The 24,901-nt window shown below is 38.5% G+C and overlaps 1 protein-coding gene across 2 annotated transcripts in view; it reads left to right on the top strand.

Moving 5' to 3' along the window:
* The window catches only part of RBBP8NL (RBBP8 N-terminal like), a 68,835-nt gene that overhangs the window by 26,817 nt on the left and 17,117 nt on the right, over positions 1-24,901 (top strand). For both annotated transcript variants that reach the window (XM_074288783.1, XM_074288784.1), the window contains exons 2-10: positions 811-964; positions 1,832-1,874; positions 2,851-2,946; positions 3,857-3,969; positions 6,999-7,071; positions 9,356-9,519; positions 9,879-9,961; positions 14,096-14,259; positions 18,645-19,506. In XM_074288783.1, the coding sequence (XP_074144884.1) occupies positions 904-964; positions 1,832-1,874; positions 2,851-2,946; positions 3,857-3,969; positions 6,999-7,071; positions 9,356-9,519; positions 9,879-9,961; positions 14,096-14,259; positions 18,645-19,506 (1,659 nt within the window). In that variant the 5' untranslated portion in view covers positions 811-903. The remainder of the gene's footprint in view (positions 1-810; positions 965-1,831; positions 1,875-2,850; positions 2,947-3,856; positions 3,970-6,998; positions 7,072-9,355; positions 9,520-9,878; positions 9,962-14,095; positions 14,260-18,644; positions 19,507-24,901) is intronic.

The following is a 24,901-nucleotide window of genomic DNA, read 5'->3' as shown; positions in this document are numbered from 1 at the left end:
TCAACCATAACTCATGACAAGCCTTTTGGTATCTTAATCCAGTAGAACAATAGACATTCTCATTATTTCAGTCTGCTGTGCACTGCTAAGGCTAGCTACTGAAATTTTAAATGATTCTTGGTGGCAGTGGCATGTGTGTGTGTGCATGTGTACGTGCATGTGTTGTATATGTGTATGTTCCTTCTCAATGTCTAAGAAGCAGGAGATGTCTTTTCTCCATGTAGATACAAGATTCATCTTGCCAATGAACCCAGTTGTCAGATATGTCCCCTCTCTATTCAGCCATATCTGAGATCTTGGTAGAAACTGTTGTTTAGATCAGAGAATCATGGGAAAACAGCAATTAGAGCTAAAATAGACCTTAGAGATGAGTGTCTAACCCTCTTATTTTAAAGAGGAAAACTGAGGAAACTAGAGGGATTCGTCTATGGTCATGCAAGTAATTTTTTTTAAGTTGCTATTTGAAGCTAGATCTTGTAAACTCCCAATTTCACTAATGCATTTATTACACTGGGACAAGGGAACAATAGCTGGTGGGGGGAGGAGGGGAATGAATGAGTTAGGAAGGAACAGTAAAGCTTTGGGAACAGAGTTCACCATTCACTTCACTTTGTCTATGTAGAGAGGCTTCGCTAAAGGGCCATATCTTCCCAGAAACTTTTGCTATCACCAAAGAATAAATGATAGTTCTTCTGGATTCTTGCATTTAACTTCATATGAAGTCAAAAAAACTCCATTAGGTTCTGTGTGGCTCCATCACTATTACCCTACTACTTCTACTCTCTACATGTAATGACTAATTTTTTTAAGGTCAGAGACTAAAATGAGATAACACCAAAGGAGAAAGTTCCAACTGCCACAAGACGAGCACGGGAAGAAAGTTTCCAGGACTGGCTCCCAGCCATGGACTGTTTCACCGAATGCTTGAACAAGTTGAAGGACATCCATGAAAAAGAAGTCCTCGGTATGATCCAGCCTCCAAGGAGACAAGAGCAAGGTCACACTGTGGGCTAAGCAATATTTTGGGCTGGAACCTTCCAAGATGTACCTTACGATGCTCCCTAATACTATGGCACCTTGATTGAAAGAAGGTTCTAAATGCCCATGTCATATTAAGGTGGTATAAATGGCAGGGTCCTCATAAAGAGCATTTGTTGGTTATAAAATAAATAGTTCTCCTGAAAAAAAAAAAAAAAAAAAAAAAGGAACATATCCTCCTTTTGTAGGTCTCCCTCCCATCTCTAAAAAGTAGGAGCCTTTTGGGAGGGAACCACATTCAAGTTGCCCTGAAATGAGGATTTAGGTTTGGGAAGATAAGAATGCACAGAACTTGGACCCAGAGATGCTGAATTAAGTGAGGTGCCCAGTCTCATACAACTTGTAAATGTTTGAAGCCTGATTCAAACTCAGAAAAATGAGTCTTCTCAGTTCCACACAACTGTATCTAGCAAATACAAATATATATTTTCTGACTCCAAATCCATGGCCCTTACCATTGTACCAAGGTACATGTACCAGGGCTGGAGAGATAAGTAGTGAGGGAGGGCTCTGGAAATACCCATACATGGCTTTGATAGGAGAGCACAATTAATCATTGGTTAAAGACAGCCAGGAAAGGCCCTTGTAATGGATGAGAAGAGAAAGGTTAATGACTCATTACTGAAATTCTAACACCTCTTTTCAGCTAGATCTCCTCCCATAAAAGAACCACAGAGCTTCTTCATTTCCACGTCCTTCTGCCAGATAAGGTGCCCAAACACTAAACAGACAATGTCTTAGTTCTGAAATGAAACTGTTTGCTCAGTGTCCTAACATCCTCCCCCTCTTGCAGGGCTGCAGAACAAGTTGTTGGAGCTTAACACAGAGAAGTGCCGGTGAGTTCAGCAGAACGGGGGACACCATTGCTGTGTGAGCTGATGCTTAGTGTTCTCTCTAAGGATCCAGAGGAAATCTTCAAAAGAAATATGTCAGAGTTTGGCAAAAACCCCTTCCACTATAGAGAGCCTCCCCCAGCCCTAAGTGATATATGAAGCCTACAGGAGATTGGCCTTTTTCCCTTAGAGTTTCTGCTGGGTCTCCCAGTTTTATGGTTCAATATGGAGGCTGGGGGTACCAAGCTCAAAATACCACCAATGGAGGGAGGAGCTCCAGAGGGATAGGAAAGCAGAGGAGGCAAACCATCTTTGGCAAACTAGAAATAGTGCTCCATCCTTCATTTGAATGAACTACATAGAAGTGATAGAAAGTCTAAGTAAAGCAGGACCTTAAAAATGATCTGCTCCAACCCACTCATTCTCCAGATGAAAAAACAATAAAGAAAAGTCAGCTTGTTGTAGTGGCAGGAATCCTAGAAACAAGCCAAAAAACCTCTCTGATGGTTTGCCTCCTGTGTAACCTGGCATATTTTTCTCCATGTCAATTCCATATCAATCTTTCTCCATATCAATTTAATTAAACATTCTCTAAGATCCCTTATAGCTCTATATCCTATGATCCTAAGTCACAGGGATAGAGTCATAGAGCAAATTAGTGGCAGAGTCAGTATTTGAACTCAGATCCTCTAATTAACAAAACATCAGTCATGTCCAACTCTTCTCTATTATGCTCCCTCTAATCCTGACAGACTCTAAAATCCTTTTTAATTAAAAACTCCCATGATCCTATGATTCCAGTTTAGGCCTTCATGCTCTCTCACCTGGACTACTGTGATAGTCTCCTAGCTGGTATCCCCTGCTTTTAGTCCTTCTCCTATCCAGGCCAATCTTAAAAAACTTTTTTTTTATTTGGAAATTTTCCTTGCTGAAGGCAAAAGATCATTTTCATTGTCTCCTCCTTCTTTCTTTGAGTTAGAGATGCCCAGAGGATTGAAGAGCTATTCGCCAAAAACCACCAGCTTCGGGAACAGCAGAAAGCCCTGAAGGAGAATGTGAAGGTATTAGAAAACAGGTAAGTCCTGTCCACCGGAAGGACCCAGCAGGACAAGCAGCAGCAGCCCACAGGGTCTTATTTAAGTAATAAATTTCCCTTTGTTAGTAATAGAACATGACTTGGAAATTATTTCTCATTTAAGGGATTCTCAAATTCTAGTCTCCTGATTCTTAATTCAGAGTTTTCTCCAATACAATTCTCATATATGAAAATCCAAATGTATCAACCAAATAGAGTCTAATAATTGCTACAATTATTATCATATACACATATATATGTATTATGTATCTCAAAATCTCTATAAATTATTTAGCATTTTAGAGATTTTACATTATTCCATTTTTCAAACTGCTAACATATACATTATCTAACTTGATTCTCACAACCACTCTGTGAGGTAGGTAGTTCAAGTAATATGATTTCCATTTTATAGATGAGGAAACTGAATCTGTAAAAGATGAAATGCCTTACTCCAAATACCTAGATCGTAAATGGCACTCAGAAGTCCAATTCAAGTCCAATTATATCACACTCCCTCCTGTGATTAGAATTATCAGAATACACAGATTCCCTGTAAAAGTATTTTTCATAGAACTCTCTTTGGTTGTATTTATAATAGCATTCACTTTATAAGAATTCCATTTATATTAAACTTTTCAGGAATACCTATAGAATATAATGAGAAAATCCATTTAAAGAAGTTTCTTCTCATCTCTTGTCTTCCTCTTTCTGAATTAAAATACAACCCAAAGATAAGTACAGCCCATTCTAGGTTTCTTTCCAATTCCAAACTATATTTAGGTTATCCTAACGGGCGATTCCTATATTAGATCCAATGACCTCCAACAGGCCTGAGTTGAGAAGGGAGGGAAGAAGGAAAGGTGCAGCTTTGGTACAGAAACAATTAACCAGATGACTCTCATTTCAGGCTGAGGGCTGGCCTCTGTGACAGATGCATGGTGACTCAAGAGCTGGCCAAGAAGAAGCAGCATGAATATGAGAATTCTCATCTCCAGAGCCTACAGCACATCTTTATCCTCAGTAAGTCAAACGCTCAGTTAATCAAAAAGCATTCATCAAGTGCTTATTATGTGCCAGTCATTGTGCCAGAAGGTTTGAGACACAAATAACAAAATATAATTGTCTCTAACCCCCCCAAAATTATACTCTATTAGAAGAAATATTGTGGGCATTAATGTGAATGTATATGTGAATATATGTATATTTGTATGTGCATATGTCTATATTTATTTTAAACACATACTATATATGTATATATGTGTGCACAGGTATATATATATAATATACACACACACACAAGATTACATGAAATAAACTTAAACACTTTTGGCAGTCAGATCTGGGTCTTGGAGGTAGGAAAGGCTTAGCAAAGACTTCATGTAGAAAATGGGACCTAAAAGCGAATTTTGTGGGAAATAGGAGATTCTAAGAGTCAGGGATGAGTGGGTAAGCAGGGCATTCCAGGCATGGGAGGGGAAGGACATTCTATGCAAAAACACAGAAATAAAAGATAAGACACGAAGAATTGCAAAAAGACCATTTTGACTGAATTATAGAATGTAGGAATTCCAGAAAGATGGGTTGGGACTCATTTGTCAAAGGTTTTAAATGTCAAACAGGAATTTATTTTCCCTAGATGCAATAGGAAGACACTGGTGTTTCCTGAGTAAGGGAATCACATTGGTTAGACCTGTGATTTAGGAAAATTAGTTTGGTAGGTCAACCAATCTCCCTAGAAGCTTTCTGGTGTCTGCATTTTCTAAAAAGTACCTCAAGGGTTGTTTTCAATCTCTATTGTGCTCCCCTCTGTCATCTGGTGTTCCATTAGCTAAGAAGGCAGATGATCCAGGGACTAGAAAAAAGTCCTTCAAAGCTTCAGCTTTTAAAAGGAAGGGAAATATTATATAATATAATAATACTATAAATGTGCAATGCTTCAAGATGAATGATGGGTTTTAAGACAGCCCTTCCTGAATAGGAGCAAAGGAAAGGAGATGCTTGTGTGGGCTCCCTATGCACCTGCGAGGCTCTATCCTAGACTGAGAAGAAACTCCCAGGAAAATCAGCTGAAAAAAGAATCTCATATTCAAGGTGTGAGGGGTAAAAGATATGATTGAATCTTCTCCTCAACTCCTAACAATTCTCCCAGTAATCCACAGAAGATTTTACTTCTCTGAAAATTCTTGGTTGAAAAAGAAAAACTTCTGTTCATGTAAATGTTGATGAAGACATGTAGGGGTAGTGAATATGTATATATTGCATGAGAATTTATGCTTGTATTATGGATACATGTGTATGCACATGTATGTGTGAGTGTGCACATGTGTATGTATGTACATGATTGGCTAAGGGCATATGACTGTGTGAATAAGGGACTGTATTGTAAAGGAATGCTTGTGAATAAATGTATGTTTGTGGCATGTTATTAATGTTTGTGCTTATATAAGGGTTCATTTTTAGAAAATTAGCAGAGTATGGTAGAAAAATAGTTAAATGTGGAATCAGGAAGACCTGAACTCAAATTCCACCTTATACTAGCTGTGGGTTCCTGAATGAATCATATAATCTCCCTGAACCTCAGTGTCTTCTATTATAAAATATAAAGTATTTTATTTATATATATAAATATATATGTATATGCATATATATATAGTATTATCAGCATGTATATAATTTCAGTAATCATGACCATGTATGTTTGTGTGTTTGTATACAGGAAGGAGGGGCAGTGCAGCTAGATGGTACAGTAGATAGAGTGCCAGGCTTAGAATCAGTAATCTTCATGAATTCAAATCTGTCCTGAGACATTAACTAGCTTTGTGACCCTGGGCAAATCACTTAATCCTGCTTCCCTCATTTCCTCATCTGCAAAATGAGCTGGAAAAGGAAGTGGCAAAGCATTCCAAGATCTTTGCCAAGAAAACCCTAAATAGGGTCACAAAGAGTCAAGCATGATTGAAACGACTCAACAAGAACAGCATATGTCTGTGAATGTGCACCTATGTCTGCATGAGTATGGGGATGGAAGGCACTATACAGATGTGTGAGATAGATGAGTGTGTCTATTTATATGTCCATGTCTACATATATATATATATATATATTATATATGTGTGTGTGCGTGTGTGTGTATACATATGAACACACATGTACATATGAGCATCACTTTGTGTACATTGTGGAGCATTTGTGAAAAGAACAAAAAATAAGAGGAAACCCATTGAAGTCTTGTACCTTTTCGGCACCTGAGCCAGTCAATAGTTATTTATTGCATACTCAAAATGGGCAAAAACATGTAGAAGAGACAACAAAAATTACAGGCCTAGTCTCAAAGAGCAACCACTGAAGTCAAAAGGATAAAGCAACAACATATGTAATTACAATACTTGTTGAATCCATAGGGAAGGTAAAAATGAATACCTGTACCCTTCAAAGGAGGAACAGATTATTTCTAGTTGTGGGGGATCAAGGAAAGCTTCATAGAGGAGATTGTATTGATGTTGTTGGGGTTGAAAGATAATAAAGAGAGGGAAAGGAAGTAAAAGAAAAACTGTACTAAATGACCTCTAAGTCACTTCCAACTCTACAATTCTATGACTTTTAGCTTTTGTTAACACACACACACACACACACACACACACACACACACACACACACACACACATTCCAGCCCTGAAATTACTATTTACCCCTGGGAATCCGTCCCAACCATTGACTCATTCCATTTGGCATGATTTACTGGGCAAAGAAAAACAGAGAATCCAGACCAATATTATCTACCACAATGGGTAAAACCAATACCCCATCTTATAGATATGAAAACTGAGACCACATCCCATTGAGGGACTAATTTCCTCCAAGGTGGCCTAGGAGGTTTTTTATGGGTTATTGCTGAAATATTTTCTGGCAAGTAAACTGGTGATGGCCCTTCACAAAGTATCTGACTATTCACAGAGGGGCAATTTATTCCTTGGGGCAGACAGGTCCAGAGTTACTCTAATTCTGATCCCTGCCCAAGCCAAGCTGATGTTTGTTCTGTTTATCCATAGCTAATGAAATGAACGGGCTAAAGGAAGAAAACAAAACGCTGAAGGAAGAGTTGAAGAGACTTCGAAATCTGGAGTGAGTTCTGGCTCTGCCACATCCCCCCTTACCTCACCAATATCTGGGTAAATGAGCCCCAGACCAATTTATCAAACAATTCCCTAATTCCTATTGAAGAAGTAAAGGTGATGCCGTCCAGCTACCATTAACCATTAATTTGTAATAACTACAATAATTGTGGGCAATAAGGTGATACCATACTGCACAGAGCACCTGGCTTAGAGTCTGGAACACTGTCATTCCAGAGTTCAAATATGGCCTCAGACACTTAGTAGCTCTGTGATTTGGAGCAAATCACTCAATCCTTTTTGCCCCAGTTTCCAAACCTCACCCGTAAATTATACTGGAAGAAAAAAAATGGCAAACTTTTCCAGTATCTTTGCCAACAGAACTTTAAATGGGGTCATAAAGGGTTGGATACAACTGAAAATGACTGAACAGCAACAGCAAAAATAATAATAGTAAGAGGCAATTTGGTATATCAGAAGTTGAAGAAGTTGAGCAAACCTTGGAACCAGAGAGACCTGAATGCACTCTGACACATAGCAGCTGTGTGATCCAGGATAAGTCACTTTTCAGTGTTCTAGACCAGAAGTGTTAAACAGGTACGTGCCACCAAAGGAAGTTAAAATGTAATTGGTAAGTATTTAATATAATAAATGAAATTTCAATAAAACAGAGATAACATTACATTTTAAAACTAAAATAAATGAAAACACAATAAAGCAAATAATATTACATTTTAAAACTAAAACAAATGAAAATACAATAAAACAAATAATGTTACATTTTAAAATTATAACAAATGAAAATATAATAAAACAAATAATGTTACATTTTAAAACTAAAATAAATGAAAATACAACAAAATAAATAACATCATATTTTAAAACTAAAATAAATGAAAATACAACAAAACAAATAACATTATATTTTAAAAACTAAAACAAATGAAAATACAATAAATCATAGATGACATTACATTTTAAGACTAAAGCAGAGATACTTATCCATGGATTAGTTTCTATCTAATACCACTGATCTAGAACAACAACATCAAACTCAAACAGAAGTGGAAACCACTAACTATTCATGAGGATTCCTTACAGCTGCCTATTGATGTAGAAAAACACATATTAATGTCATCTATGTTTTATTGCATTTTATTTATTTTCTTAAATATTTCCCAATAACATTTTCATCTATCTCTCCATCAGAGCCTGCTAAACAATAAAATTGTATAGCTATTAAATTGCTGATAAAGGGTCAACCTGTAGGGCTAGAGGGAATTTCTCCATCTCAGAATTGCCTATTTCAATTAAATTATAGGCCCAATCTCTCTTTCTATAAAAGAAGTAAAAATTATTCACGTTTGTAGAGTAAGTGTTTTCCTCATGTAACCCTGCAAACAGATTAAGTACCCTCATTTTCAGATGTGGAAACTGAGACTCATTTGGAGGCAGGATTACTTACATTTTAAAAGAGGAACTAGGAAGGAAAATGCTTGATCCTAAAGAATGAAGCTATAAGGGTAGGATTTCATGGATCCTTGGGAGAAAATTTTATTAGGCTTTTTTTCTAGGATTATAGGATTGTAGAATTTTGGAGGTGGGAAGGACTTTAGGGATTCTCTAACCCAAATTAATTACAGGGGGGGAAAAAGGAAACAGATTCTGAAAGATATCACAAGCAGTAAAGTTGGTAATATGGCATACAACAGAAAGAGTATTTGCTTTAGAATCAGAAACCTCTGATTGTTCTACTTACCACCTGTGTTATCTTGGAAAGAAAATAAGCATCTGTATAATATGTACTATGTGCCAGACACTGTGCTAAACACTTTTTATACATGTTATCTCATTTGGTCCTCACCACAGGTCTTGAAGGGAGGTATTATAACTATCCCTATTTTATAGTTCAGGAAACTGAGAAAAACAGAGATTAAGTGACCTTCCAAGGCTCACACATCTAATAAGTGTTTGAAGTCAGATGTGAATTTCACTTAGGATCTGCTAATTCCAAGTCTCCATCCATGATGTGTTCAGGGTGTAAAGCACTTTACTTCTCCGACTTTCAATTACTTCATCTATAAATTAAGACAATTATGTTATTGTTCCCTATGATCCTTTTCAAATCTAAATAATCCCATGACTTTTGCAAGCTGACCTACCTTCCCAGCAACCCTCAAACCCCATCATATATGGGTCCTCCAAATACATTTAGCCATAAGGCTAGTCTCTCTTCAGCAATCCCACCATGTATCTGGTATCATCCTCATTCCCCTTTGTCTCTCCCTTCCTAGAGACAGACCTAAACACCACCGGACTATGTCCAGGGAAAGCAGCTCCAGTCCAGATTCACCTGTGCCCTTACTGTCCCCAGGAGGGAGGAAGCCTAGCACTGAGAAACCACCACCAAGTCGGGAGACAGAGGAGGAATATCTTCCCCACACTCCTCTAGGAGAAGGTACAGTGTGAATGAACCATGCAAGGGAGAAGACTAAGAAAAAGGGGGCACACAAAGTCTGAGGAGGTGGGCACCAAGTGAAATGGGCAACATTCTAGGGTAGGAAAGACACATGGGGAGGAAGCTTCTTTCCTTTCAATTAAGTTCACAATTTCTATCCCACTGGAGATTTTGAGCAACTGGTGGGAAGGGGAAAGAGGTTTCAGCTAGCTAAATCACATCCTCTACCCAGAATCCATGACAAGTCCAATATGAATCTAACTGCACTAAGGAGAACAAAGTAAAATACACACACACCAGAAACTCATACGTCCTCTTCCATCAATTTCTCTGACTTTTTCTTTCTTTCTTAAAAATAGAAAAGTCATCAGGATACCAGACTTCTGCAATTCCTAAAATTCCTCCTGGAACAAACCTACAGGAGCAACGAGTTCTGGACATGGTGAGGGTTGGACAGTTTGGAGTCATGTCTCTTCTTTGAATTGTTTCTCAGTATTTTTTCTTTGCCTTGATAGTAATTTGGCTATTATGTTTATTGGAATTTTTATTTGGGGATCTCTTTTCTGAGGTGATCAGTAGATTCTTTCAATGCTTATTTTTTTTCCCTCTGGCTCCAAGATATCAGGCTAGTTTTTCTTGATAATTTCTTGAAAAATGCTGTCCAGGTCCTTTTGATTATGGCTTCCAGGTAGCCCAATGATATTAACATTGTCTCTTCTAGATCTATTTTCCAGGTTAGTTGTTTTTCCAATGAGGTATTTTACATTTTCTTTTTTTTCCCCATTCTTTTGAATTTGTTTGATTGATTCTTAATATTTCATAATCATTAGTTTCCACTTACCCAATTCCAACTGTTTAGGAGTTGTTTTCCTCAGTTAGCTTTTGTACTTCCATTTCCATTTAGTCAATAATACTTTTGAAGGAGTTGTTTTCTTCAATGGGTTTTAGTATCTCCTTTTCCATTTGGCCAATTTTGTTTTTGAAGGAGTTGTTTTCTTTTTTCTAAGCTGATAATTCTTTTTTTCATGCCTCTTGCATCACTCATTTTTTCCCAATTTTTCTTCTATCTCTCTTGTATGATTTTAAGCCCCCTTTTTAGCTCTGCCATGAGTTCTTTCTGTTCTTGAAACCACTTTTTTTTTTTCGTTTGTGGCTTGCCCATGGATGTTTTGACATTGTTATCCTCTCCTGAGTTTGAATCTTGATCTTCCCTGTCACTTTCTATGGTAAGATTTTTTTTGTTGGTTTTTTTACCTTTTTTGGCCTTTTTCCATTTTCTAAAATTTGAGCTCTGCTCCCAGAGTGGAAGGGACACTGTTGCAGATTTCTTGTGCCACAGGCTGCAAACCTTGGCTGTTTAACTGATGCTGCATTAATGTTGTCCCAAGGCTAACAAGGGACTCTCAGATCTGATTCTGGTAGGAGGGAGTGAGGCTAGAAGCTGAAGGGGTCTGACAGCTTACCTAGGACTGAGCAAGGTTCTAGTGCTGATCTGTGGATGTGCCTAATATGGTGTGTGCTGAGGCTTGAGGGGGCTTTCTCTGTTGACCTAGAGCTACACTAAAGCATGTGATAGTTCTCAGAGCTGGAGTCAGCTCATTCTCCTGCCTATGCTGAGGCACATGGCAGATGCTGATGTCAGCATTTGTCTGCTCCAGCACACTGGGGTTCAGGAGCTCCTACAGTTTACTGAGGTGAGGTTTGCTGCAGGCCTGCTGGGATGCTTCCTGTCCTGGACTGTGCTCCCCTTTAACCTGAGTGAAATAGCTCTCCTGCTGATCTTCCAAGTTTCTTGAACTCAAAAGATTATTTCACTCCCCATTTTTTTCTGGTTCTTCTGTTCCAAGAGTTGTTTGGGCACATTTTATGGTTGTTTAGAGGTAAATATGGGAGAGTTACAATGATTCACTGCTGACTTCACCATCTTGGCTCTTGGAAGTCTAGCTCTGATATTTTGGGAAATTAAAGTCCCATAGAACTTTACTCATAAGTGCAACCATCGGGAGAATCACATTTAAGGAAAGATATTGACAAGACATAGACTGTCCTGATGAGAACAACTATGATGGACAACCAAGCAAATGATTTGAAGGGGGGAAAAAAGGATGTTTAACCTAGACAAGAGAAAACTTAGGTGATAGATATGAGAGCTTGTCTTCAACTGTTTGAAAGATTTTCATATAGAAGACTGATTAAACATGATTTGGAAAAAAAATCTAATGTATAGAATTCTCTTAAGTTAGAATAAGCTGCTTTTTAAAAATGATGAGCTCCCTATCTAATTCAAGCCAACAAGCATTTATTAAGCACTTTCTGTGTGCAAAATACTCTTGGAGAGATTAAAGATACAAATGCAAAATATAAAGTAGACCCTGTTCTCAAAAAGTTTACATTTTTCTGAGAAGGGGATATGAAATGTGAATAGATAAGTATAAAATGGTAATTTAAGGAATTAAGAAACATTAATAACTAGATGGATAAATAAACAAGTTGGCACATTTGCTAAGCCTTGAAGAAAAAAAAATTGTAATAGGCAGAGGTGAGGAAAGAGTGCTTTTTAGGAATGAGGAAAATCTATACACAGGCACAAAAATGTGTATGGGCAGGAAATGGACTACAGGGACTAGGGAATAGCAGATCCAATCTAGCTGGAATATAGTATGTATAAAAGGAGATTTATTACGTAAAATAAGCCTGGAAAGATAGACTAAAGCCAGATTGAAAAGGGCTTTAAATACCAAATTGAGGAATTTATATTTTGTCCCAAAAGGCAAGAGGGGAGATAATGAAGATTCTTGAGGAAGGGAATGATGTAGTCCAACTTGTGCTTTAAGAAATTAATTGTTATAGCTTTGTAGAAAATGGATTGTAGAAAGGAGAGATGGAAACCAGGAGTCTAATTGGACTGACCACACACACCACTTAGCAAGAATAGTTAAAATAGAAAGTTACAACTAGGTCCTAATATTCCCACTGAGTAGAACAAATGACCATATTCTACATAATTACAACTTTGAAAACTGCAAACTTAAACACGTGTGATTATTTCAGGGGATTCTTTATTCTCACTAATTAGAAACTAACTATACTGTCCTACATCTCTCCTCCCTTTCACAATCAAATGCTTGGAAAAGAAAAATCATCACTTCCCTGTATGAAATGGAAGTGATACAGGGAAGTGATGATTTTTCTTCCATTTCACTCACTTTTCAGCCCTTTACCATCTGACTTCCAACCCCATCACTGCAATACAACTGCTCTTTTCATGTTTACCAAGGCTCTCTTCATTGCTAAATTTCACAGCCTTTTTTTAACTCTTATCCTTCTTCTCCGCACCTCTCAACAACAGTGATCACTCACTTCTCCTAAACTCTCTCTTCCCTCAGCTTTCATGCCAATTATCCTCTCATTACTCTGATTTCTAATCTCCTAAAATCTTTTTTGCTAGATCTCCATCCTTGTCTCAGCTCCTAATTATGTCCCCACCCAAGGCATTCTAATCTGGGACGTTCCTCTTCCTCTTCCTTTCTCTCCCTACACCCTTTTTCTTATAATCTCATCATTTCTCTTAGGTTCAACTATTATTTTTTTATAGATGAGCCTTTAAATCTGGGCTCTCTAAATCAAACCTCACCAACTGTTGTCTATTGAACATTTCCCATCAGTAGTCCTGAATATTATTATAGATCTTCCTGCAGAAAGCTGAATGACCATTTGCCAAAAATGTTACAACTATAATTTATTATTTTAGTACAAATTGGACTAGGTAATACATAGGTATTATCTCTTCCAGCTCTGAGATTCTTTGATTCTATGATATTGCAATCTGTAAACAAACACTTAAATGCAAAGACTAACTTACTACTTAAATAGTGAAATCTTGCATTTTATAGAGCTTTGTACCTTTCACATTTTATTCTCTCTCTCTCTCTTTCTCTCTCTCTCTCTCTCTCTCTCTCTCTGTCTCTCTCTCTCTTTCTCTCTCTCTCTTTCTCTCTCTCTCTCTCTCTCTCTCTGTCTCTCTCTTTCTCTCTCTCTCTCTCTCTCTCTCTCTCTCTCTCTCTCTCTCTCTCTCTCTCTCTCTCTCTCTCTCTCTCTCTCTCTCTCTCTCTCTCTCCCTCTCCCTCTCTCTCTCTCTCTCTCTCTGGCAATTGAGGTTAAGTGACTTGTCCAGAGTCACACAACTAGGAAGTGTTAAGTGTCTGAGATCAGACTTGAACTCAGGTCCTCTTGATTTCAGGGCTGGTGCTCTATCCACTGCATCATCTAGCTGCCCCCACATTTTATTCTCACAAAAACTTTATGAGAAAGCACAGGTACTATCCCCATTTAACAGATGAGAAAACTTAGGGCCAGTGAGGTCAGATACTAAATCAACAGTATAAGGAGTAGATTATTGTCTTTTGTAATATGGTTATCTTTTCTGTAATATGAATAACCAATCCCTGACTCTCTGTTGAGTGTGATTATACACAGATAACATTAAAGAGGGCCACATCTGCATAGGATTCCATGTGTCCTTGTTTAGGGATAATGAAGATGGTAACTCTGATGTTTTCATCTCCCATCTTTTCAGAATCCCCAGAGGATTTCTAATCAGCTGCATGGGACCATTGCTGTGGTCAGACCAGGGTCCCGATCTTGCCTCTCTGAGAAAAATTCTTCTGAGACAGCCACTCCACCCCCACCAAGAAGCAGTCCTCCATCCCCACCCTATGACCGAAGCCATACCCTGGACAGGTGAGTGAAGGTCCAATTGTGTTCATACACACACACATACACAGACACACCCCAGAGTGTGATATCTGAGCAGATCACAGCTGAGTTGGGAGTGGAACATGATTATTTCTCTTTTTTTTATTGTAATTTATTTCTTTTTTATTATTATGATAGCTTTTTATTTACAAAATATATGCATGGGTAATTTTACAACACTGACAATTGCCAAGCCTTTTGTCCCAATTTTCCCCTCCTTCCCTCCACCCCCCTCCCCCAGATGGCAGATTGACCAATATATGTTACATATGTTAAAGTATAAATTAAATACAATATATATATATGTGTGTGTGTGTGTGTGTATATACGTTTCCAAACAGTTATTTTGCTGTACAAAAAGAATCAGACTTTGAAATAATTTACCATTAGCCTGTGAAGGAAATCAAAAATGCAGGTGGACAAAAATAGAGGGATTGGGAATTCTATATAGTGGGAACATGATTATTTCAGGAAAAGCATTAGGTTAGAGGACCAGGGTTCAAATCATAACTCTTGTGAGTTATGATACATACTATTTGTGTGACCTTACAATAATTACCTAGCTTCTTTGACCCTCTGTTTCTTTATGAACAAAATGAGGGAACTGGACTAGCTGACTTTCATAGTCAACTAGCCTCAATCTATAATCTCAATCTATAATCCATAATTAAGAAAAAAGAGAGCTCTGCAGTTTCCCAATCAAAAGGGACCTCCCTCCCATATATTAAATGGAGTGAAATCAGGATGAGGGAGTAGATTTAGCTTTCCTCCTACACACTTCCCAGATTGGGGGTCCTATCCTCACAGAAATTCAGTTGCTATTCCAAATGCCCAGATAAAAGCAGAATGTCATCTGCAAGAGAATTAGTTTGAGAAGGCTATCTACCTAACCTAAATTTGGGGTGGAGTATTGTGCTAGGGGAAGATGAGGAAAATCATGGACTGGAAAGAAGTGTTGTTCTGCCCAAATGGAAGCAAGGTAGAAGAAGGAAATGTTCAAGGAACTGGTCACTCCTAGAAATTCTCCATCATTTTCTCCCTCCTGAATAGGGATCTCCATCCCACTCCTGACCCATCTCTATGGTGAGGTGGAGTCCTTGTTCATTTCCCCAGGACCTGACATCTGGACTGCTTAAAGTCTAAACTGATTGCACCTTGTTATCTATCAGTCTTCAGGATGATGAAGCTAATTGAATTTGGGAGTGGGATCAGAGGAAGGGATGGGGAAGAATGAATAAACTCATAAGAGACAGATCCTATTCTTCACCACTTACTTTTTCCAAGAGGTCCTTTGAGGCCCTTCAGACACTTGGAAGCCCTGGGGTAACTTCCCTTTTGTTCTTATGTTTGTTCCTCCCCTATATGTTTGTCCCTGAGCTTTTAAATCTGAGCTCTCTAAATCAAGCCAAACCTGTTTCAAGATTTCTGGGAACTATCTACTTCAACTCCCTCCTTGCCAGAGCCGCCAGAGCCTCCTATTTTTTAAGGCCAGATTAATAAGACTGTGTGAGAGCTGAAATTGGAACCAAAATCTCTTTTCCCTCCTCATTATATTACTCTTTACACTTCACTACATACTACTTTCCTGTCTGAGTATTTATTCTCTCCCCAACTAGTCAGTAAGCTCTCCAAAGACTAGGATCATTCTCCTTCATTTTCTAACCTATAATACAAAGAATAAGTCTGAGTATCCAGGAAGTCCTCAATAAATATTTATTGATTGAACAAATGATTGGTACCTTTGTTGAGCTGGCTTCAATCACTTCCAACTAAATCTGTGGAGTTTTCCTATAATAGAGAAGTTTTGGATGAGCTTAGACAATGGCTCTTTCATTATATAACCAAATTAATTGTGTCTCCCTTGAGAAAAGAGCCTGTTTTAAAATGTGATGATACTGGATTTTACTAATCAGTTGTGTTACATTAGGTAAGTCATTCCCTCTTTCTGCACTTCAGTTTCCTCATTTGTAACATTTGGGGGGTGGGGAGGTGGATAAGGTGACTTCCAATGTCCCTCCCAGTTCTCAATTTCTATTATCTTTTCTATGATCCTATTGAGAGGCATTGGGGCATAGTGGAGCTATCCTCAAAGCCATGAAGACTTAGGTATAAATTTTGCCGTCTGTTATGTATTGATTATATAATCCTATATAAGCTACTTAAGTTCTCAGTGCTCTAGGCATATCATAAGTTGCAGAGATAGTCTGCATTGGGAGAAGGGGTTTCCCCAACATGAAGGTCCCTATGGCAATGAAATCACAGATCTACTTCCTATCCTTTTGGTCTTATGATTCTTTATTCCAAAGAAAACATAACCAAGAGGGGCAGCTAGGTGGCGCAGTGGATAGAGCCCCAGCCCTGAATTCAGGAGGACCTGAGTTCAAGTCTGGTCTCAGACACTTCACACTTCCTAGCTGTGTGACCCTGGGCAAGTCACTTAACCCCAGCCTCAGGGAAAAAAAAAAAAAAAAAAAAAAAAAAGAAAGAAAGAAAGAAAGAAAGAAAGAAAGAAAGAAAGAAAGAAAGAAAGAAAGAAAGAAAGAAAGAAAGAAAGAAAGAAAGAAAGAAAGAAAGAAAGAAAGAAAGAAAGAAAGAAAGAAAGAAAAAAGAAAACATAACCAAGTACTAAATTATGGCGAAAGCGCAGGCAGCTAGCTGTTTGTCACTAGGCTTCTTCCTATGAACTGCCCCCTGTGAAAGGGAGATAGGGACATACAAAAAAAAGGAAATTGTGTCTGTAGAATCCATTTGGGGTTCAGAGATGACATTTACATCTGAGGTAAAAAACTTCCTAATAGGAACAAACATTCCTGTTGCTCTACATTCCTCCAAGTCTGTCACCAGAAACTAGATGTTTGTTTTCTGTAATTAGTTGTTTGAAAAGATTAAGATATTGGCAGAAGTGAAAGTTGAATGTAAATGAATTTCTACCTGGCCTTAAAAAAAACTTTTTCTTTCCCTTTATATTGGGCCAACTCTCAATTATCTGCATTTAGTTCCTTACTGTGGCCAAAAAAATTTTTTTTTTAACTTGCAAGCTGGTTTCCCCCGTCTCACTTGCTCAACATATACTTTTCACAACCTCAAGTCTACAAAGTCCTCAATTGGTATGAGCACAGAGCATACAAACTTAGTTAACACCAATTAACAAATATCTATTAGGCAAGGTCTTGTGACAGGGGGAGAGAGAAAAAAGAGAAGATGGAGTCTCTGCCCTGAGGGACTTCAAAGTCTACTTGAAGAAACAAGTCTCACCAGTGTGCAAAAAGAACTTTAAGTAATAAGTGCCCTCTGAAGAGATTCTGTAGGTCCCCAAGATGGGAGAAAAAAAGAGGAATAGGAAAAGCATTTCAGCCAGAAAAAAAAAAAAAAAGTTACAGGTGGAGGTAGCAAGTGATCACTCTATATGACCTAATATTCTACAATTATACAGTAATGTTTATTTTATAATATCCCAGATATGAGATGTGTGGGAAGGCAATAGGAGTCTAGACTTGAGATTTCATCAGGTTTCTTAGAATATTAGGTCATATGGGGGACAACTTACAGTCTTAGAAAAACATCCAGGATATTGAGAAGTTAGATGGCATGACTTGGCAACACACAGTCAGCTTTTGTCAGAGACAGAATTTAAGGCCAGAGCTTCCTGACTACAAAGCCAGTCTTCTGGCCACCCCCCTAGTCTTAGAGGAAAAGGTATTAAGTATTTTTTCTCACACTTTTGAGTGAAGAAATATTTAGGGGGATGGAGACACTCATTAATGTGCTTGTTGGACCTTCACTAGAAATCCATCAGGCTCACAATGGAGGATAAAAGTATTAACTTCCTTGAAACCTCAATCTAAAATCTCAATTCAATGCATATTTTTCAGCAATGACATGATCTGGCCTGGCCACCCTATGGAAGGATGATTGGGGGAGGAGGGGGAGGGAGAGAGGAGGAGTGAATACAGGTGTATGTAATATGACAATATTAAAAGTACTGATTTTGAGATCAGAGAGGATTTATTTCAAATCCTGCTTATTACTGGCATACAATTTTAGACAAATCACTTAATCTCTCTGGGCCTCAGTTTCTCCATCTATCAAATGTGAGGGTTGGTCTCTGAAGTTACTTCCAGATGTGAACATAAATGAATCACACAGATAGATGATGCAAAACAGTGGTTTTTTCCCCTACATCCTAGCTTTCTCTAACCAAAAAGCACAATGTCATAGCTGGGAAGGACCTTGGAAGTACTCCAAACTCAGCCCCTGCACTTTACAGAAGGGGAAACTCAGGACAGAGGGATTTAAATACATTTTTCTCATTGTCCCATCGGCTTGATCAATTGCCCTATGTCGTATTTTTCTCCCTGTACCCGGCCCAGTTACATGAAAACGAACAAGCAAGATTCCCGAGAGGCAGCCTCTTCCTATGAATCCCTGAAGTTGACAGCACGCAGCGAGCATCTCTGTCTTCTCAACCGCCACCTGTCCTTGCATCGCTTCGGCCTTCGAAGTCACTGCTCTTCGCCCACCGGGACCCAGAGCTTTCCGAGGAGCGGGCTGAAGGGTGAGGAAGGCGAGGAAGTCCGGAGCCGGCTGCAGGAGGACTGGGAAGACCGCCCGGCCTTCTTGGACCTGCCCGGAGCAATAGTGTACATGCGCGACCAGAGACTGGAGGGCACGCTCCAGTTCCTGGAGCAGAGAGAGAGGCTCCAGTACCTCCTGGCCCAGCAGCAACTTCGAGGGCTCCGAGTTCGGGTGGAGAGTAGTAGAGACCGAGATACAGCCCCAGCGGAGCGGGAGGAGAAGCCCCCCTCTCCTCCCCACCAGACTATAGACTCTGAGGGAAAAGAGACACGGAAGGAAGAGAAGCATCTGCCTTGCAAGGAGCCTTGCGCAGAGCCCGTGAGACCTCTGCTCCCAGGGGCGAGCGATTGCTCGGAACCACGGGAGAAAGAGGAGGATACCCAGAATTATGTTCTGGACAAGCCCCTGGACCTCTCCGACTATGGCCGCTGTCGGGAAGCCCCTAGATTACCCGATTGGCTCAAGTCCCCTAGTCCCCCGGAGACTCGCACCCCAAGTCCAAAGTTGGGGGAAAGATTTTCGGCACAGAGGAGTAAAGGGGCTCCCTCCCTTCTGACTCCGGAGACACTAAGCAAATTCCCAGTCTCCAACCCCCACGATGTTCACAGAGATGCGGATCGAGTCTGCCAAGACAGAGATGATCCCCCTGCAACTTTGGTAAGTGACCAGACCTCGAAATGTTCTCCTTCCCCCCAAAGCCTTGAACGCGCCAGCCTTTTTTAATAAGCATGCTGTGACTGATTTAATCTTACACTCACAAGCAGGAGGCTGGACCAGTTCAGATCCCTGAGATCTCCAGGTCTGGCATTGGGGCAGCTTCTTTTTACCCCAGTGTCCCCTTCCAACTGCCCATTCACTGCCACTGGCCTGCTTTAAGAAGTCCCCTCTTGAGGCCTGATACCTCTCTCCCTTTCTGGTCAGCCAGCAGTAAAGGCAGTGATAAACTAATGTGTGTTTAAAAACTCCAAGTACTTGATACTTGGCTTATGGAGAAAAGATGTACTTAAAATGTATTGTAACTTGACGTGAGACAGAAGCTTATTCAAAAGAATTCAATTTAAACACTTATTAAATACTTACTTTTATTAAATACCTATCTACTAAGGCCCTATTAAGCCTTACTAGGTGCTGCTTCCTTTGTCCTGTAGGCAATAAACTGTGGAAGGGTTTTGAGTGGAGCATTGGTTTGACTAAATCTGTACAAGTCAGACATTATTGAAATAAGACACCAGACCTATGGTAATGAAGCCTAAGACTGCATTTATTTCTTGCTTACCATATGATGCTGTTGATTTCTATGGAGTTTAAAATGCATTAAAATTCCTAGTTTCAACTTATACATCTAGCCACACTATTGTCTTTTTGTACTTGTGAAGCTGAATTTTTAATCCCAAAATAATCTTTACATTTAATATTATTGAAGTTATCCCTGTGCTCTAGCCTGTCAAGTTCTTCTGCAATCTTCATTCTGTAACCTAGTACATTAACTAATTATATTATTTTTACATTATCTGAAAGTCTGATAAACTTGTCATCTAACTTGCCTATACCCTAGCAGGTTAAGTCTTAGGAAACTAACTCAGTCACACAGCTGGCAAATGACTTCCTCAAGTTAACATGGAAAATAAGGGTCAAGGATGGTCTTATTTATAATAATAAATAATTAATAACATAATAAATATTATTATAATAAATAATAATAAATAAGAGTAGCTGACATTTATATGATGCTCAAAGTTTTCAAAATGCTGTAATACATTATTTCAGTAATGAATATAGGTTAAGTAATGCTTATCCCACATGAAGCCATGAAAATGGATTCTCATGACAGTGAAATAATTGAATCATTAAAGGCAGATAGGTGGTGAAAGAAGGGTTTGATTTTGTTTTTGCTCTGGGGTTCTTGTTGTGGTTTTGGTAAGATAACTTAGTTAGAAAATTGTTCCAAATGCAACAAACATTTGCCCTTTCCCTTTCCTTTACCTTTTTCTTTATTCCATTTACTTATCTTGCTCCAGGTTTTGTTTTTTTTGGTTTTTTTTTTATTTGTTTGTTTTGTTTTGTTTTGTTTTGTTTTGGCTTTGTCTAGAGCTTTCAGAATGTAAACTACTCATATATTCAGAATGTAAACTTGTGAAGGTCCGGGCTAGCTCCTCTGAAAGGGTCAGAATAAGTCCTGGCCAGGCAAAGTCTTTGCCCCACGTTGGGCGCCAAATTGTCAAGGTCAAGTCGTCTCTAAGTTATCCTTCCAGCCTGCCGTCTCAACTCTGTCCCAGACTAGACTACTCTCCAGACCCAATGCTGCCCTCTTTTATCCTGGAAGAGATTGTAGTGAGAACTCAACGGGGCTTGTGAGAAACACTTTAACCCTTGAATGAACTTGCTCCCTCTAACTCCTTTAAACATGTAAACTTTCCCTCAGAAGTTCAAAGGTATAAACTCCCCCTAAAGGCTGGAACTAAAGGTGTGAATTCTGAGCTAGAGAATTGCCCAGACAACCTGAGTTCTCACCTTGTAATCCTAACATAAACTACTCATATATATATATGTGTGTGTGTGTGTGTGTGTGTGTGTGTATATGTATATATAATGTATAATATTTATATCTGTCTATATAATATATATGTATATACAAATATGTATATATACATATGCTCATATATATATATATATATGTATATATGAGTAGTTTACATTCTGAAACCATCAAGGTACTTTGCACTCTGGGGAAATCTCCAGGTATAACCCATATTTCATTAGGAAAATACATTCACATTGTAGTTTAGGTATGTTTACTCCTAGAAATTGAGATATAATATAGTATATAGTGTAGAGGTTCTCAAAGTCCCCACTACATGGTAAACAAAAGGGGATCTAACTCTAAGCCCCATATCTGCATTAATGATTATACATTCCTTTATTCTTCCTAAGGAAACCACTAGGTTTAATTATTCTTCCTTTCCTACTCCTCTGAAGTCCCCAGTATTCTGAGTGACCTCACTCTGAGTCCTGAGAACACAGATAACAAATCCTGACTTATTGCTTGGTGCTTCTCAAATTCTCTGAGCCACCGGGGGAGAGGCTCCAGTAATGACACCAGGCAACTTGATGTCTTCTAGGAAGACTTCTCAGTAACTGCCTGCTTAATGAAACAAACCTGGATCTATGATTTCTGTAAAGCCAAAGCAGGCTCCTCGGAACAGGAGCACAGGAGTCCCCAGAAGAGATGCCATCCCTATGAGTATTTTTGGCTTTCAAACAGATATCAAAGAGCCTGCCTAAGTTACCTGTCAATAAAGTGTCCTGTATCCTCCAACATACCTCAGCATACTCAACTGAAGCTAAAGAGCTGTCCAGGTGGTTCAAACTAGAGTGTGATTGGTCCATACCATTCAGGAGCACTAAGGGTCTCAGTCTTTCTCCTCCTTACTAAGCCTCCTCCAGCTCAAGATCCACTTTCCTAGGAAGCTTTTCTGGACACTGCTGCCTACATTGGTCTTCTCTACATCTATTCTCTATTTTGTCTGCATCCTTCAAAGACTACTATCCAAATCAAGCCAAAAGCAAAACAACTGTTCACTTTTTGAATGCCAGATATTCTGCTAAGCACTTGGTGGGGAGAAGAGGGGAAGAGTTGTACAAAGACAAAAATCATCTCAAGGAGTTTATAATTTGATGGAGGAGACAATGTGGGCAAAAATAGACATTTGCAAGATATATACAAAGTAGACATTATACAGAGCATAGTAGGAGAAGGCATCAGCATCTGAGGTAGAGAGTGATAGGATAGCAGGGTGGAGACAGAAAAGACTTGCCTCAAAAGGTAGCTGCTTAAGTTGAATCTTGTAGGAAGCCAGGGATTCTAAGAGGCAAAAGTGAGGAAGGAGAATATTCCAGAGAGGATGACCTAGTACAAAGGCATGAAGATGCGACATAAAAGCATTATATGTAAAAAAAAAAAAAAAAAAAAAACCTCAGCAAGAAAGCTGGAATCTCAGAGTGCCAGGAAATAATTTATTTTCAAGAAAACTAAAATTATGGGAAGGGGAAACCTTGTAAAGAGTTTTACATGTGGGGCAGCTAGATGGCTCAGTGGATAGAGCACCAGCCTTGAATTCAGGAGGACCCGAGTTCAAATCTGGTCTCAGACACTTAACACTTCCTAGCCGTGTGACCCTGGGCAAGTCACTGAACCCCAGCCTCAGGAAAAAAAAAAAAAAAAAAAAAAAAAAAAAAAAAAAAGTTTTACATGCCAAGGAGATTTCATGCTAGAACTAATAGAGAACCTCTGGAGCTTTTTAGGCAGTAGATTGCCTTTAATATCTTCTTTCCTATATTATGTTTAGTTAACTATGTGGCTGCAAACTCTAAGGACAGACTCTGGAATATGTACTTCTATACCTCCCATAGTTTCAACATTTGCCAACATTTATTTAACTTGAATAGAGAAGAAAATTAGTTATCCTCTCCTGGCTTGTCTGCCTGGTTTTTGAAAGCTAGTCTCTTTTCCTTTAGTCATTTGTAGCATTATGGTAAACCCTATCCAAATCACTGACTAAAAAAATGTTTGTAACTCAAGATATGCATAGATATCTCCCTATATACTTCCTTTCAAGATGGCTAATTTTTTTGGATTTAACCATTCAACCAATTCCAACTTCTCCTAAAGTTAATCCCATCAAGCTTGTCTTTCTCCATCTTTTCTGCAAAATAACATAAGATTTTACCACATGTTTTGTCAATAGTTAGGTTAATCATTTCTTCTATATTCTTCTGATTTACTACTTTAACGACCTTGTCACATAAGTTAGCAAGTTTCATTGGCATGACATTTTAAATGTTTTCTTAATGCCTTTCCTTTGTGTGTCATTATCGTCTGATGATAGAACCCTGCCTTGTAACAATTTAAAACAGGTAAGTAAAATGAACCTCATCTACCAGGGTGTGTATGTGCAGCCATAGTTTATCACCTCTCTTTTGAAAAAGAAAAATGTGGTTCATTATCTGTCCTCTGGAAACAAGATAGGTCATTTCACTTACTATACAGTAAAGTTTCTTTTAGCATTTTCAAAAACTCTTTTGTGGGCCTGCATACTGTTCTGATGATTCTATTTTTTAAACTTTGCTTTAATTCATACATCTCACATTTCTCTGAATTCTTCATTTTAATAATTTATTAAAAGACTTAAAACATTTTTCTTTAAAAATATTATTTAACAAGTAATATTTCATTACATTCATTTATACAACTTGTTCATTTATTCCACAATCAATGGGCATATACTTTCTTTCCATTTTTTTTGCCACACAAAAAGAGCTCCTAGGTTTTTAAAAATGGGTAGAGACATTTGATTTTTTCACAATCACTGATCCTTTTTTGAGAGGTCCACAAACTATTCCTTTATAATGTATTTCAAAATTTTGTCTCACAGCATCCTTAAGTGACATCACCTGGGTGGCTGGTTATCTACAGCTAAGACAAGTAGCAGGGATGCTGACAAAATGACAAGCTGATACTAGGGAAAACAGAATTTGAGATCAAAGGACTTGGAACACTGTCATCAAGTATTTGAAGGGCTATCACTTGCATGATGTATTAAACATTTTTGTCTGGCTCCAGAGGACAAGGCTAGGAGCAATGGCTAAAAATTATAAAGGCAAACTCAGGCTTAATATAAAGAAAACTCTCATAACAATTAATTTTATACAAAAAATGGAATGAGCTGCCTCTGGAAGTAGTGGGTCCCCTCCATCCCCAGTTGTCTTTAAGCAAAGACCTAAGCATTTGTTGGGGATGTTGTAGGAAAGTTTTATTCAAATATGCCCTACCTTCAAAGAGCCAAGGAAACAAGACTGACATTGAAAAAGAGAACAATGAAATAATATAATATGGAGTATAAACCCCATGTATAATCAGAGTTTTTTTTAAAAACAGATAGTTCTGTGAAGATTGAAGTAATCTTGGAAGATTCAAACTTGGAAGGATGAGTAAAAAAAAAGAGGGCATTCTAAGTGGAGTTTCTCCTATCCCACCCCAAGCTCCCATAGTAAT

Source organism: Sminthopsis crassicaudata, chromosome 2, assembly GCF_048593235.1.
Source record: "Sminthopsis crassicaudata isolate SCR6 chromosome 2, ASM4859323v1, whole genome shotgun sequence".
In the NCBI taxonomy this organism is placed as follows: Eukaryota; Metazoa; Chordata; class Mammalia; order Dasyuromorphia; family Dasyuridae; genus Sminthopsis; species Sminthopsis crassicaudata.
This window is presented reverse-complemented; position numbering and strand designations above follow the sequence as displayed.